The 15,979-nt window shown below is 38.1% G+C and overlaps 2 protein-coding genes across 3 annotated transcripts; both read left to right on the top strand.

Moving 5' to 3' along the window:
* Window positions 1-450: 450 nt before the first annotated feature.
* Window positions 451-5,254, top strand: LOC134817628 (splicing factor U2AF 26 kDa subunit-like). Its single transcript, XM_063826865.1, has 8 exons — window positions 451-544; window positions 740-851; window positions 1,009-1,790; window positions 2,137-2,220; window positions 2,434-2,554; window positions 2,970-3,067; window positions 4,397-4,470; window positions 4,638-5,254. Exons 3-8 carry the CDS (start codon window positions 1,586-1,588, stop codon window positions 4,755-4,757), a joined length of 702 nt encoding a protein of 233 aa, XP_063682935.1. The 5' UTR covers window positions 451-544; window positions 740-851; window positions 1,009-1,585; the 3' UTR covers window positions 4,758-5,254.
* A 213-nt stretch (window positions 5,255-5,467) lies between these two features.
* On the top strand, window positions 5,468-15,904 carry LOC134817525 (dnaJ homolog subfamily C member 14-like). Of its 2 annotated transcripts, XM_063826668.1 has the most exons (7): window positions 5,468-5,706; window positions 6,032-6,181; window positions 6,348-6,565; window positions 7,867-8,061; window positions 13,944-14,045; window positions 14,723-14,781; window positions 15,057-15,904. In XM_063826668.1, the coding sequence occupies exons 1-7, from the start codon at window positions 5,559-5,561 to the stop codon at window positions 15,205-15,207; spliced, it is 1,023 nt and encodes a 340-aa protein (XP_063682738.1). In that variant the 5' UTR covers window positions 5,468-5,558; the 3' UTR covers window positions 15,208-15,904. The 2 variants fall into 2 exon arrangements, with proteins under 2 accessions (XP_063682738.1, XP_063682739.1); XM_063826669.1 differs by lacking the exon at window positions 14,723-14,781.
* The last annotated feature ends 75 nt before the right edge of the window (window positions 15,905-15,979 follow it).

Genomic DNA, 15,979 nt, shown 5'->3' with positions numbered 1-15,979 from the left:
CTCATGTTTTGATCATCATCTGCATAACCAATAATATAAAAACAGCCCAAACTTTTGGCACTGCTATTTTGAGCCTTCAGTGCTGAAGTAACTTCCTCTAGACCTATTGGTGAAACTGTAGTTGTCTGCCTAGATGATTTATTTAATAATTTATTATTTCTATTTAGTAGGCAACATGTCAACGTTCTGAGTAAATTTTATCCAGTACAAAAAAACATAGTTCTGATCCACATATCCGTAGGTAGTTTTCTCCACTAGCTTTGTTAGTGGACAAAAAGTTGATCTTCTAGCTTCCAATGGCAGGAACATTAAACATCAAGCACAATATTTTTGCCCCCCTCCCCTCTTGGTAGCTGGGATAGCGTTACCTCGTTACCTACGTTACTAAGATAATATGTTGTTTTTTTCATAGATTCATAACACCATCAACTAATTCTTTATTTTGTTTAGCTTGTCACCATGTTAAAAAACCCTGGTGATAGATTCACCCGGTTCCACACTGATGGTCCCATGCCTGACAATGTTCCCACTGACGAAGGACCAGGTTTTATACTATTCTAGAGTATTCCATTTCAGTCTGTCAAACAAAATCCGATGTTTTGCATTTCCTGTTGTTAGTCGCGATTTCCTCATTTGTTTAAATATTGTAATTGATCGAAAAATTGCATCAGGTACCCTCTTCATGTTATACCATTCATAATTCGTACAGACTTCTTATTTTGTAAAAACCTCATTTCAGCAAAGAAATATTTCGACACTGATAGAAAAATTGCTCGAGACTTTAAGAGAGTCTTCAACCCTGAGGAGGGACAAGAGTCCTTGAGCACTAAGTTTAGGAAATATCAGAAATGGTAGTGTACTGTTTGTTTTTAACCTCCAATCAGTTTAATAAGTCAATTGGCACTATTGGAACTAAACTTTCAAAATCATTGCTGAACACCAGTTTTATATTAATTAGTCTCTGATATTAATTCATTATCGATTGGCTCACCAATACTTGTATTCCAGGTACACATTAGAGTACCGTAAAGACCAAATGACAGTCATTGGCTATCAGAGTGCAGTGTCAGACTGCTTCTTCAACAACGGGACCGACTATAAAGCTTCCTGCAGAGGAGCCTTCGAGGATTATATGGCTTCCTTGAACGTTTTTAAAGCTAAATATGGGACAGTGTAGTTTACTATGCGTTTTGGAGGTTGTCAACCCAAAATGCAGACAATGTTGTCAAACTTTATAATTGGAGTACGGAAACTCTTGCAAGAATCGTGATTCATGAATGCAATGATATGCTTAGAGTAATAATGAAATAGGCATTGCAAATTTGGCCTTGGATCAAATTGATGCAGTTAGTTTAAATGATTAGATAATGACAGAAACTTGAGTTGGTCATTTTGTACAGTATACTTTATACATTAACTTATTAAATCTAATTATAACTGCATATTTATACAAAATTTAGACTGATTCTTGAATGATGAATTGTTCATTTAGCAGGAAATGTAAGTTTTAAAATAAAGGTTTTTCAAAGAAATACGAGGTGCAGTTTAAGATAATAAAACCACAACTTCCCACTAAGACAGGAACATGGCAGAGTACCTGGCCTCGATATTTGGCACCGAGAAAGACAAGGTAAACTGTACCTTCTATTTCAAGATAGGAGCCTGTAGACATGGTGAGACATGTACCAGGATTCACAACAAGCCCACCTTCTCCCAGACAATAGTTCTCTTGTCCATGTACAAGTCCCCAGCAGCCACTGCTGCGGTGTTGGATCCTGCTGGCCTCGGAGGTTTGTCATCTTGCTTTCTTGTCTGCTCTTTTTTTTAGTCGATATATTCGCTTGCTTTTTTCCTTTGCTTTTTATCCATGATATATTCTTGGGCACCAATGTACCTATATCAGATAATTATGATTTAATTTTTTATATGATATTTAAATGTAAGTTTTCTCTTGCGACAGTGATGATGCTCATGATGCTTTAGTGATGTCAAAAAGATGATGGTCCTCACTGTTCCTTTTTTCAATCGTTATATCACCAGATTTATATAACCCTTTATACGATTCAAAGGCGAATAGCTTGGTATATTTAATTTAACTCCTGAATATTGCTAGGCTGAAGGATGTATGTTTTTCAGTATCCCAATACTCAGATACGGAATTACAGTCACATTTTGATACTTTCTTTGAGGATGTCTTCGTCGAGGTGGAAGATAAATATGGTAATATCTTTTCTAACTTTGAAATATACTCTTTGAACGTAAAATATCTATCGGAAATATCTTGTAATGCTTATAATATTTAAGTACACGATCGATTAAATATGTAACATTCTAAAAGTGCTTTCACCCGTAATAAAATACTCTCACACCATAAAATTGTACTAAATCACCCAACAAAATATCCCGGAATAATTAATATCTGGTACATTCCAGGTGAGATAGATGAGATGAATGTGTGTGACAATCTAGGGGACCATCTCATGGGTAATGTCTACATAAAGTTCGTGAAGGAATCAAGTGCTAAACCTTGTGTAGAGGCTCTCAACAACAGATGGTGAGAATGCTCTAGAATATAATATAGTAATAACGTAAATACAATGTTACTTAGCAGAACACAATGGAGACCTTGTAAATAATGTTATTGAGCATTTATGCTGTAGCCTGTATGCAGGATTAAGCGAGTCAGAATATTCTACATTCTTAGTCTCAAATGAGGTAAATATTATCTCTGGATAGTGATGTAATGTACGCCACCATAAGCATTGATAAGATTGATGATGGATAAATCTGATGACAGGAAGTTTTTTTATAGATTCTCAACATCCGTCAGTTAATATAACACAAATCATTAAATTTCCCTGGCCAGTGAGCACCCAAACAACTTCGTTTATAATCTACTTCACGACCAACAAACACTAAACAGGGCCATTACAAGCCAGAACCTTCAACACCTGCCTCCCCCCTGCTAGGTACAACGGGGCCCCAATAAAAGCAGAGTTGTCCCCGGTAACAGACTTCAGAGAAGCGTGCTGTAGACAGTATGAAATGGGAGAGTGTACGCGCGCAGGTAACTTTATATCCTGATATTTCTTTCTTAAAATACTCCACGGCTCTTTATAGTTGATTGAAATCAACAAAATTCAGCATTTTTGGCGGGATAATTTCTTTTTACATGTGCTGTATACAATTGGATCTTTGATGCACGACCGACTGATTGTTTTCTCGGATACGATGCAATCGTGCAATGCTTTCAGTGCAATCGATCATGATTATTCAAATACTCTCCTTTACCAGGCTTTTATAATGCAAACTAACATAAATGAATAACAAACTGAATTTTGTTGACCAGAGCCGTGGGGTGACGTGTTACTGTAAAGTTGGAATTGTTTTGTATGACATTATGTAGGAGATCCTAACTTTCTATTCTGCCCTTGTAGCCTAGCCTGCCATGGCGACCCTACCCCTAGTTTCAGATCCGGTTAATGTCGCGTGCTGGGCGCAGCTGGGTTCGGTAAGTGGAAACTAGTAGTATGGAGTAGCTAGAAGTGTACTATAAGTACTATATATAATAATAGCTAGAAGTATACTATAAGTACTATATAGTATATATAATATACTATAAGTATACTATAAGTACTATATATAATAAGAACTATAACTCTGTAAATAACCTTGCTACCTAGCTAGAAGTATACTATAAGTACTATATATAATAAGAACTATAACTCATATAGATAACCTTGCTACCTAGCTAGAAGTATACTATAAGTACTATATATATAATAAGAACTATAACTCTTATAAATAACCTTGCTACCTAGACCTAGGCTTGTGTGTTTTCTAGTCAGGAATCATACAGTTAACGGTGATATGATTGCGGACTTTTAATTTGGGGGCCCTCTGCTCGTTTGTTTAGTATTTGGTATTGATAAAAACAGTTTAATCCGTACTTTTACTATTTGGTGAGTGAGCAGCATCTTGGTAATTTAAAATAATTGAACAGGTAGGTAATGTAATAATAGAGAATTGGAGCGTGTAATTTCCTTTAGCCGTAGGGTTGTACAATGTACAATGTACATGCCCTTCATAAAAATTACATGCAATATTCTGGTCGTTCTCTCATTAATAAAATCCCCACTTTTGAAGGTGTGACAGCTTCGTGGACTATATTTTATAGTTGTAAGGTTCACCAGATAATTATGGAACACACCCTCCTGATTAGGCAATATATTGTAGTGTTGTTGCTTAGTTCTGGTATTGTGAAATTAGTGTCCTTATAAACCGTATCTTTGCCTGCTAGCTAGAGTAAGTAAGGACAGATTTGATTAATAAGGTGATATCTGTTGGTGTAGATGAAGTAATAATTACTATCTTCTCACATTCTCTTCACTTTCAGGGTTCTGTAATTTCATGCACCTCAAGCCCATCAGTAAGGATCTTAGGAGAAAACTGTACGGAAGAAAGATGAAGGTTTGATTATTGTTACTTATCAGTGATTAATTAATGAGTTTTCGCTACAAATTATCTCAGGCTGCCAGCCTATAATTTGGGCAAATAAATTGTTTAAAACTTTGCTTGATTTACAATTTACGAATCACAAATTACGAACTGAAATTACAAATTAAATCTATAATCAGGAGATGAGAAGGTCACCCTCAGTAATGTCGGACGCATCCTCTTCAGCAGAGAAGAAGAAAAAGAAGAAGAAGAAGAAACATAAAGCTAACCACAAACTTAGTGGTAGACTTTACATGTAGTACTGATAATAATTCGGACAATGCTTCACATTGCTAATTATTAGTGGATTAGATGATCTGGTCCTGGAATTATAAGCTCGCGTTATGTTCGTTTTTAGGATATAATACAAATTCTTGTTCCGAGCTACCTTTTATCCAATGAAATTATAGTTTAATAATTATGGGGGATCCGGAGTTATAATTTTTAAGCATCTGCTCAGGTTTCTTAAAATCTCTTAAAATTATTGAATTTTCAGCTTTTTGTTTTGCAGTTATAGCCATTTTGACTTAGTTTATTAAATATATAATATGTTAAGCTTGTCATTTGGCAGATTCCTAATCTTTTCAGCGGTATCATAGGAATTAAAGTAAACTTACGATAAACTTTTCTAAGACCGTACCACTGAAAACTGCAGCTTTAGAGTTAAGTTCCATATTTGATTTATACTAGAATCTAGGCAAAACATTCTAATTTCCTATATGATATTTTTATGCTGTTTACAAAAGATTCTTTGTTATTTTGTTGTCCAAATTTGTATTTATAGACTTGACAATAACAGAGAAGGCAAATAAAATTCTTTCTGGCAGCTTCCCATTTAGGTATGTTATAGTTCGCTTCTGTGCATTGGTTCATTGCAATTTATTTCGCGCCAAAACAATCGTATTCAAATGCAGTGATACATAAAATAAAACTTGATAATTCTAATTGTATCCCTAACAACTGCAACACTAGCGATGTGAAGATCCCGCAACACTCTCCAGAGCCGGCCTCGTGACTCACGCGCGTGATGTAGAGCGCACGTGCGCGTACTACACGTTTCTATGATAACGGTATCTGGTGCTTGCTACGCTCTACTTAATGTCTTCCTGTTGGTGATATGCGTGGTTTACATCGCAGTGCGCGCTGTGCTCGGTGCATGCTGGTGGTGCGTTAAAACACCTGTCCTCTTCTGCTTCTACTTCTTCATGGGTAAGCCTGTTAAATATCGGACGGAATCAGTTATGATGTTAGATTAGCTATTAGTCAACTTATTAAAACTTTTAATTATCCCTTACCAGTATCTTGATTAATGGACCATGTTTTATCTCTAATGTAACATTTCCATTTATCGACTTTAATCCTCAAATCACAAGAATATGTAAGTTCTTACTTGAGAGGGGTTGAGAGATATATTAATTCTTATTAATCCAACGAGATCAAACACTACCATTATATCCCCAGATATATTGCTTTAAATCCTTGCTTGTTATCTTAGCTTTTGTCTTGATATTTCTAATACTAGACTATCCTGCAGGTGTTAAGAACTTCGTGCAGCACGGTAAAGCCCAGCTGCCGGAAGAGGAAGAGTTTGATCCAGAGAACATGTTTGCAAACAGACGCAGAGCACCGACAGGTCCTAAACGTGAACCCGGACAAGGGTTTACTACTGAACTTCCAAAAAATAGTGAGTAGCTACTTAAACTAAGCGTGATTATTATTATAACGGAACAATTAGCATCCTGTCAAATGTTATTGTACAATGTATTACTGAAATTGAGATTTAAACGGGAATTTAGAATCACTGATGAAAATGAAAGCCATTAAAAAAGTTTGACCCTAAGTGTTTCCAGCTGAAGACAGCATAAAGCGGCTCCTATCGTTAGCGAACAAAGACTGCTACACAGTAATGGGAGTCACTCCTGACGCCAACCAGGCTGATATTAAGAAAGTCTACCGACAACAAGCAATCCTCGTTCATCCTGACAAAACATCACATCCTGGAGGTGATGCAGCCTTCAAGATACTGGCACAGGCATTTGAGACTGTAGGGGACCCTGAAAAACGTAGTGTAAGTCTATATCCAGATCCAAATCAGATTAATCGTCCAATCAAAAAAAGCCTTATCAAATTTTCCCATGACTAAATGTACCTCTAAATTGCATTGTTACTCTATTGCATTTGGGAGGTTGTTTTATTTGGAGAATATAGCTACTGAGTACTGAGTACACATTGTACATGGAATGCAGTGATATTTTACACTATATCAGGAATCTCTTCTTCTGTGTGTAACACTTTAGATTTGTATCGTTCTGTGTGTAACACTTTAGATTTGTATCGTTCTGTGTGTAACACTTTAGATTTGTATCGTTCTGTGTGTAACACTTTAGATTTGTATCGTTCTGTGTGTAACACTTTAGATTTGTATCGTTCTGTGTGTAACACTTTAGATTTGTATCGTTCTGTGTGTAACACTTTAGATTTTTATCGTTCTGTGTGTAACACTTTAGATTTGTATCGTTCTGTGTGTAACACTTTAGATTTGTATCGTTCTGTGTGTAACACTTTAGATTTGTATCGTTCTGTGTGTAACACTTTAGATTTGTATCGTTCTGTGTGTAACACTTTAGATTTGTATCGTTCTGTGTGTAACACTTTAGATTTGTATCGTTCTGTGTGTAACACTTTAGATTTGTATCGTTCTGTGTGTAACACTTTAGATTTGTATCGTTCTGTGTGTAACACTTTAGATTTGTATCGTTCTGTGTGTAACACTTTAGATTTGTATCGTTCTGTGTGTAACACTTTAGATTTGTATCGTTCTGTTGTTGCAATATTTTCAAGATGACAGATGTCACACTATTCTGCCTAAAAGTGGCTTACTAAGTCGCCTGTCCTTGTAAGCTTGTATACCTCATTGTCTTCTCGTACTACTTCCAATTTACCTCCTATTTTCTGGAACCCTTACAATACGTCTTACCATGTTAGAGACTTATCAATTTTACGCTTTTCTCCTAAATCATAAGCACAGCAAGTAGCAACTTAAACTTTGTTGCATTCACCTTGTTCAAACTAAACTATAAACATCCTGTGAAACCCAGTCACAGTAATGACCCCAACAACAAGACCACACCCAACACATAACGTGTAAAATCCGGATTGGAGTATTGTTTATGAGTCGCGTTGTTGTAATTTATTCTGTGTAAAATTATCTTTATCCCGGTTACTGCGACAAGTAAAAATGCTCTTATTAGGAAAAGGAGTTAACTCAACGTTTCAATGTAACTACATCGTATTCATGATCTCAATAAATGTATTTAATTGTAGTTGTGAAAATAGTTTAAACTATTAACCAACACATGACCATCACAGGAGTACGACGAAGGGTTGATAACACCAGAACAGTTCGCAGAAGACATCGAGACAATGATGAGGAAGCTGTACGAGACATACAGCAACACGTTACCCTGTGCGGGTTGTAATCACGTACACAAGATTACCCTGTGTGAGGGAAAGGCATGTAGCCGGTACTGTGAGGAGTGTCGGGAACAGCATACAGTTAAAGAGGTACGTGTGTTTGTTTGTTACGGTCGTCGTTATGGCTGTTGATTGTTTTATTGAAATCTTTCAAATCAGTCAATTACATACAAGTTTACACAATGAATTAGTTAAATATAATATTGTCCTCTAAGCATGGATTGTCAAAGTTGAAATTGTCTCGGACAAAATGTATGTAACCAAAGGACCTGAGGGTCACCAAAACACAGATATTGAGTGCAAATGCAGCTCCTGCACAAGCATGGGCCCTTATAAAATTGTAATAAGTTACTTTAAACAAAATCACACACCCATTCAATCAATTCATAAAATATTGTGCTGTGAGATGAAATTGAGAAATATGTGAATGCAGACAGCAAGAATAGATAATCTTGAATAAACTATTTTACGGATTTGATTCTATTGAATAGTCAAGTTCAGATTCCGAATCCACCGGGATAATTTTCCCCCACATGTAAGTGGAAAGTTTACTTTTAAAATCAGTGATACTCTCTATCTCACGGATATCTAGAGGAATGTGATTCCACTTAGTGTGGGTCCTATAGAAGAAATTCTTGGCAAAAGCGTTGGAGCTTGCTCGAGGTGAGATAGAGCTTACAAAACATAGAGAGTCCATGTGACTATTTCTGAGCCTTGAGTGGCCTTGAAATGGTTGCAAATATGAGGGTAAAGTGACAGGTATATGTTGCTTCACAATTTTAAAGAAGAAGATGAGATCCAAGAAGTCAAAGCGGTCTTCAATCGGCATAATCTTCAGCTGTCTGCATTTTTGAATGTATGTGGATGGTGGATAACTCATATACTCCTCGTGAAGAATCCACTTAATAGCACGCTTTTGGAGGCCCTCCAGCTTGCTTATCTGGGATTTTGTGACTGGTCTCCATATAACCGAGCAATGCTCAAATAGGCTCCTCACTAGAGTGAGATACAGTACTCTACGACGATTTACGTCTTGGACAAAATAACAATTTCTTCTCGCCATGCCTAATTTTTGGTTTGCCTTAGAAAGGACTTTGGAGCACTGATCTTTCCAATCGAGATTTGATGTCACAATTACACCCAGATCCTTTTCATGATCAACATAGTCAAGTGTGATTCTTCCCATGGAGTATACAAAGTTAAAGAGTGGTAGGACACTAAGGAGGGAAACTGTTTCGGATATCCTTCCTGCGACGGTGAGGACCTTACATTTGTCGGGATGAAATCTCATTTTATTAGAAAGTGACCAGTCATGGAGATAATCAATGTCCTTCTGCAGTCGCAGGATATCAGACTCCGAAACAATCTTACGCCAAATTTTAGTATCATCGGCATACAGTGACAGTTGTGTGCCTGGTGAAATCCCCACTGATATATCATCAATGAACATAATGAACAGCAATGGTCCCAAAATTGACCCTTGAGGTACACCAGACTGGGCGTTTCTCATAGAAGAAAACTTGCCACTTATCAAGACCTGTTGTTGCCTGTCTCTTAGATAATCAGTGATGAATTTCAGTAGCCTCCCATCAATACCAAATTTGCTCTTTAGCTTAAATAATATAAGATCATGGTTAACCGAGTCAAATGCTTTGGCAAAATCAAAGTAGACTACATCTGTTCTCATATTTTCATTCAGTGAGAGCGCTAGGCTGTCGCACAGTCCTACAAGATTAGTTGCACAAGATCTCTCAGCTCGGAAACCATGCTGTTTGTCATTGATCATGCCATTAGTAAGTGCCAATAACTCATCTCTTATTATGCGTTCAAGAACTTTTGTGATTAAGCATGTAAGAGAAATTGGCCTATAATTTGAAACCTCATGTTTATCCCCTTTCTTGAATATTGGTACAATGTGCCCCAGTTTCCACTCCCTTGGTAGTGTCCCAATGTTGTAGCATGAATGAAAAAGTATTGATATAGGGTATGCGAGCCCAACCGCACAGTTTTTCAAAAGTTTCCCATGGATACCATCAGGTCCATAAGCTTTATTAGCATTAATATTGGAAAGGATTTTGCTAACCCTTCTGTGGTCAAATTCAATATCAAAGCGCCAATCATTAGAGTAATCTATATCTATGTCATAAGTTGATGCCTCAGAGAACTGCTCGAAGAAAAAGTCATTAAATAGGTTGGCCTGGTCTTCAGGGCAGTTGCGGACAGTGCCTTTGTGGCTTACAAACTCGGGGATCCGCTGACTAGCTGTCTTCGATTTGACATAGGACCAAAATTTTTTTGTTATTAAAGCACTATCATCAGATTCATCTAATGTTTCCCTCATTTTTTGAGCAACCACATTTTTGAAATTTTTCCTAGCAAGGGAGAATGCAATTTCAGCTCTATCACTTTTATGCCTTTCTTTATGTAATCTCACTTTCTTACGCCATGCATCATAACACTCCGAGTCAAACCATGGATCTTGGCCATCAGTCTTGACAGAGCATTTTTTAACAAATTTATCTGTGACATTAAAAAGTTTGTCCTTAAATTTTTTCCATCCAATTTCAGGTTCTGTGCCATTGAGCAATGCATCCCAATTCGTGTGTCGGAGTTCATGGTTTAGCCTCTCCCAGTTCACAGTCTTAAAGTTATAGCACATACGCCTGACTGGCTTCTTCCTACCAACTTTAACGTTGATCTTAAAATTGATGGGGAAGTGGTCAGACTTGCAAGCACTATCTCTCTCACCTACCATTAGGTCATTAATATTTGACACAGAGTTTGTGAGCAATAGGTCAAGTGTTTTGCCTTTGCAGTGGGTAGGTGTTAACACACATTGTTGAAGGCCAAGATCAACAAAAGATTCAACAAAAGATTGCTCAATAGGACAGGAGCTGGCCAGGGTAGACCAGGAAACTCCGGTCAGGTTAAAATCTCCTAGTATGAAGACTTTACTCAGTCCTCTTCTTCTGAGAAGAGTTTTCAAAGACTCAACAATTTTTTCATGATTTGCGGAGCCCAGTGTACCAACACGATAACATGTGCATACAACAAACTTAATTCCAGTGGAGGTCTTAAATTCCACAGCAAGAATTTCTGCACCATACTTGAGACGAACTTCCTTTGAAGTTAGATCAAGGTCTGCTCTCACTGCAATCATGACCCCTCCACCATTCCTTCTAAACCGGGTTGGATTAGAAGGATCTGGTGGATGAGTTTTCTTCGATCTATCAGAGCGAAATATCTTATATCTGTCAGGGTGCAGAAATTCACTATCAGCAATAGAACTCTTAAACCAGGTTTCGTTAAGTATTGCAATATCTATCTTAGCCTCATTAAGATAAGTCGACACTTCAAGACATTTAGTGGTATCAATCATTGGATGGGCATTGTTCAGTTCGCCAAAAGGGATGAGACCTTGAACATTCTGAAAGTAAACATTCAATTTATTACCATTCCCAACTCCAACACCTATGGGAGACGGCCCTGGGTTTACAATTCCAGGGTTTACTAAAACTATCAAAAAACCATTCATCAAAAACAACCAAATTATGCATCCCGTGAGTGTATTGCCGGTTCTACCAGTAAATATGCAATTTAAGTTCTTATGGATTGAAATCTGGCAAAATCTATATAAACCATCGAAACTGTAATTATTCCTCAGATAATACATATTTGCTAAATATAAAAAGAAATAAACTGTAAAGCATCGGCACAAGTTAGGAACTGGGTATGTTGGTACAAAGGCTCGGCAATCATAAGTGACCCTAGAAAAAGCCAACCCACTTACCCCGACATATGTGATAGTGATTAGCGAAAAGTGACATATGAATATAACATAAAAAATATAAAATAATAAGCGAGAATCAATGCAGCTGTCTAAATAATCAAAAATACTACCTGTACCACGTCTACGGTTCTGATGTTTGATGGATTTTGCAAAAGAATTTCCACTAAACACTCCAACTCTAAATCTGTATGTTACTAAATCGATCATGGTGTTTTACAGGTGAGTATACTTGCCAGACTACAACTGCATATCATTAGCTTAACAAGGTTCAGAAGACAGCACAAAAGAACTACTGATAGATATAAGGATTAAAATATCTACTGTGGATGGCACGAATATAAAATCTGGCCAACACACCCATACCTTTCTGAGGATTGGGGTGAATGCCTTTGTTCTCAAATAAGGGATCAAATCTCTTAACAGGCTCACTTAGAGCTCTCTTAAACTTTGTAAAGGGATAAAACACATCCATGAAAAAGAACCTCCTAAATACACACTCATTGTATAAAATCCTATTAAAATCCATTACCCTCTTGTTAGTTAATTTATCGTTATCATTCTGTAAAGGTAATGGCAATAGAGATTGAACATATACCTTACAGTTGGGAAATAATAGGCCTATCTTACCAAAAAGTTGCTTTACTGGTCCCCTCAAAATACCAATTTTATCCCCCACACGCCTAATATCGTTTGTGCCTACGCTGATCAGAAGCTTCTCAACGTGGACATCAGGATGTGCCGTGCAGTAGTCCTCCAACTGTTTCTGGACTTTGTCCATTTTTGCTCCGCCTTCTGCAACATTTACGACTGTGACTTTCCCTTTTCCCAGCTTTGCGGAGTCCAATCTTTGAGCATAAGAGTCTCCAGCAACCAGCGTGACTCTTTGCGCAGGTACTTGGGCTTCGGTGCCAGAAGCTGGTGTACTAGTCTCTGTGCTGATATTCTGAGAGCTAACTTGGCCACCAGATTTCACAATAGCTCGAAATGACAGGGAGTATCTTACTTGCTCCGATTTCTTTGGAGGCTCTCCCTTTGTGGCCGGCTCTGCTCGCACAGCATGCCTCAGATTCTGCTGTGTCCCAGGCCGCATTACAACAAGACTGTTGTTCTTCATCCTTATCGTCTTGACACAATTAGGTTTCCCAGTTGTGCCCTCGTAAAACTCAAGCGTCCGTTCACATCCCAGTGAGAAAGAGCAAATCGATTTCTCCTGGTCCATTAGTTTCTCACCGTCATTGTGTATTGAAGTACTCGCTTGGTTGTTTCCATACTTGATGACCAGACATGAGTCCAGAGGTCCAGTTATCTCCGTACTCGAGTTTACAAGACTCAGGAGTCTTTTGATATTAGGGAAACCACTGATATCCTGTGGTGGGTGCACTGGATTTGTGTCAGTGTAAATATAGGGTGCATCCTGTGAGCACAACCAAGCTGTTGTTGCCTTGTGTCTTCCCTCGGTGTTCAGTTTCTGCAGGGACTCACATTCAACCCATACCGCATCACGGAGAACCTCATCCTCGCAGAAGTCCTCTATATGTAACACAAAATTGTCCACCTTTCCCTCACGCTTTGGCAGCTCGTTTTGAACAGAGTTAAGGATATGACGTAGATCCTCAACTGAGGCAGCTTTGACATAGTCGAAAATCTCTTGAAGGTTTATCATTGTTGTCAGAGATTGTCGAGTCTGGCAGCAAAGTTTGCCAGGGAACCATCCGTAACACCTCAGAGTAGGCAACCTCCCACAACACTAAACACGACCTGGAAGGAAAATGGCACGAGAAAATGTGTAATGAAACTGCTGGTCGGGAGTAAAGTTAAATTTGCCAGTGAAAATATAGCTAGAGTAAGGATAAGAGGGGCAATATCAGAGATGTAAAAATTCACATTCAAAATAAGCTATCAATGAGAAAGAAGTAAAAGAGAAACTTACATCGTGTTTAAGGTGTTGTTGCCCAGTGCAAGCACTGGGCGAGAGGAGCCTAACTCAGGAGGCGAACTTCAGGAACCCCAGCGCACCCGCATACCAGGAGATCGGCTGTACTTCCTAGCCCGTCATGCCATTGTACATGCCTAAATTATTTGTTATATAGTAGTGTTGAAAGTATTAAAACTTGTTTTTGTTGCAAGTTCCATTTTATGTTAGAGAAGTTTGATGTTGTCCGTTAGAATTGTTTTATTTCAGAATGACATATGGGCCGAGACCAAATACATGGGATTGCACATCAGTTATTTTGCTTGCAGAAAAGGACAAGTATTCAATGTCTCGGATTGGATTATCTGTCAGGTACGTACTGTTTGGTGCTGATTTTTGCTCCTCAGCTCCAAGTAAAGGTTATGGTGGATTACTTGGCAATGTGCGATTGCGCGGCTCAATAAACGACTCCATCGTCAGCGTTTTGTCATTTACCTCAATGAAAAGCAAACAATTCCGCGCACAAGAGTTTCTCTTGCGCGCGAGCTAGATCCGTTTATCATGCGTAATCATGAGAACGTATCGTGGCAGGGTGTACAACCTGCTTCATAGTTCATACCCTGATTCACTTGACAGACTCCGACTCTGGCCATACGGCTTTGTGTATCTTCACAGATACGGGTAGGGTGATTTGCAAAGTGTGGACCCAATATTCCTGCCTAACTTTACATGCAGGTCCAAAGTCCTGGCTGGAAAAGGCTATTGGGTAATTGTTACAGTTAGAGTCGGGGGAGTCGTGATTCTATGTTAGCGTTATAATTTGGGTTGACTTATCAACAATTTGCTCTATGCATCGCTAATTTTCGCAGTTGTGGCTTTGTGGGATTCTCTTTCGCCATCTGTTAACACTTATAGTTTATACAGAGTAAATATCACTATTGTATCCAAAATCCGATAGTTCTTCGGTGAAATATGATCATAAATTCCTTGACATAGTGGATCTGACTTGTGGAGAATGAAACGTAACATTATTAACATAACTTTGTCAGGGTATCAAGATCGTACCAAACACTCATGTAATACAGTGTGCACTCCGCAACCAGACCAAGTGAGTAGATTGTGTGAGTAGTGTGCCAATACCGCAATGTGTGTCCAGTGTAAAGCAGTAAAGTTTACCATCGCTGGGTTTGCTGCCTGATCGTTATGCTTTGTCATAGGGCCGTGGTGTGAGTTATTATTGTAGCAAATCCGAAATCTCACACGTGTGTGGTCTTACTTTTAAAATATAGAAGTGAATTTTTACTAGTACTTATTAGTAAATTTCCTTAATTACTTGCTACTTGGGTTACTGTTGTTTCTGTTTCTTATCTCCACGCAACTCAGGACGTTTGACGACATAATGGAAGACTGGAAAGAAGAAGCCATGGGGCAAAAGAAGGGGAAACGCAACAATGCGGCTCCGGAGGGCCAACAACAACAACCACCACAGCAGTCCAGCAAGTCTAGGAGATCTCGGAAAAAGAGGAAAAAATGACCTTCAACACAATCCCTTGATTCCACCCAATCTTATCGATGAATTAAAGACGTTGATATGGCCTGGGAAGAATTAGTCTACAGTTGTAAATAGTTTGAATCAGGCCATCCCTAATTGGTGAGACTTTATGAGAAATTTATAAAGTCTTTCCAAAAAAGGATAGCTAGGCGCCAGTTTCATATGCAATTACTATGGGAATGTTCACTTAGACCAGTTTACCCAGTTTAACTCAGTGTAGAAAGATGATTTATTGGAAAATATAAACGGTCTAGGAATTTATTTATGTTTGTAAATTTAAGTAATCTGGTGCAAATTTCCGGATTTCTGCGGGTCTGGTTCTACTCCCAGTGTGGTGCGAAGCTCGGTTTTTGAGCGCATAAACCACCTCCCCAACTGTTGCAACATATGTTTTAAATTATAGCGTTTGAGTGATTTAAAATCAGTGGCACCCGTTTGGGTTTTTAGTGTAATTGTTATTGGGATTTAAAGCTTTAAGGAGTGGCTTACTGTTTTATAACTTCTTTTGAACTTTGGTTTTTATTTTAACAACGCTCAGATTTCGTTGACCAGCCACTGTCGACGGTTGATATATATATCTGATCAAGGTGATTTGGTGTATTTATTATTTTTCTTAGGAAATACTACTACGATGTAACTGACAATTATTTTGCAAATTACCCAATCAGAATTCAGATCAGCAGAGTATATCACTTAGCTTCGTTAGTCGATCATAAGCCAGCAAATTAGCTTTCATGTTCCTGATTTAGAATTT

Source organism: Bolinopsis microptera, chromosome 6, assembly GCF_026151205.1.
Source record: "Bolinopsis microptera isolate Bmic1 chromosome 6, MBARI_Bmic_1.0, whole genome shotgun sequence".
Lineage (NCBI taxonomy): Eukaryota > Metazoa > Ctenophora > Tentaculata > Lobata > Bolinopsidae > Bolinopsis > Bolinopsis microptera.
Note: the sequence above shows the minus strand (reverse complement) of the source record. Positions and strands in the feature narration are given on the sequence as shown.

Excerpts from the sequence above, each read along its gene's own strand:
- LOC134817525 (XM_063826668.1), top strand. The coding sequence starts at position 5,559 with ATGATAACGGTATCTGGTGCTTGCTACGCTCTACTTAATGTCTTCCTG. Across the intron at positions 5,707-6,031 it reads CTGCTTCTACTTCTTCATGG|GTGTTAAGAACTTCGTGCAG; the intron begins GTAAGCCTGTTA and ends ACTATCCTGCAG. Across the intron at positions 8,062-13,943 it reads AACAGCATACAGTTAAAGAG|AATGACATATGGGCCGAGAC; the intron begins GTACGTGTGTTT and ends GTTTTATTTCAG.
- LOC134817628 (XM_063826865.1), top strand. The coding sequence starts at position 1,586 with ATGGCAGAGTACCTGGCCTCGATATTTGGCACCGAGAAAGACAAGGTA. Across the intron at positions 2,221-2,433 it reads CGAGGTGGAAGATAAATATG|GTGAGATAGATGAGATGAAT; the intron begins GTAATATCTTTT and ends GGTACATTCCAG. Across the intron at positions 2,555-2,969 it reads GAGGCTCTCAACAACAGATG|GTACAACGGGGCCCCAATAA; the intron begins GTGAGAATGCTC and ends CCCCCCTGCTAG.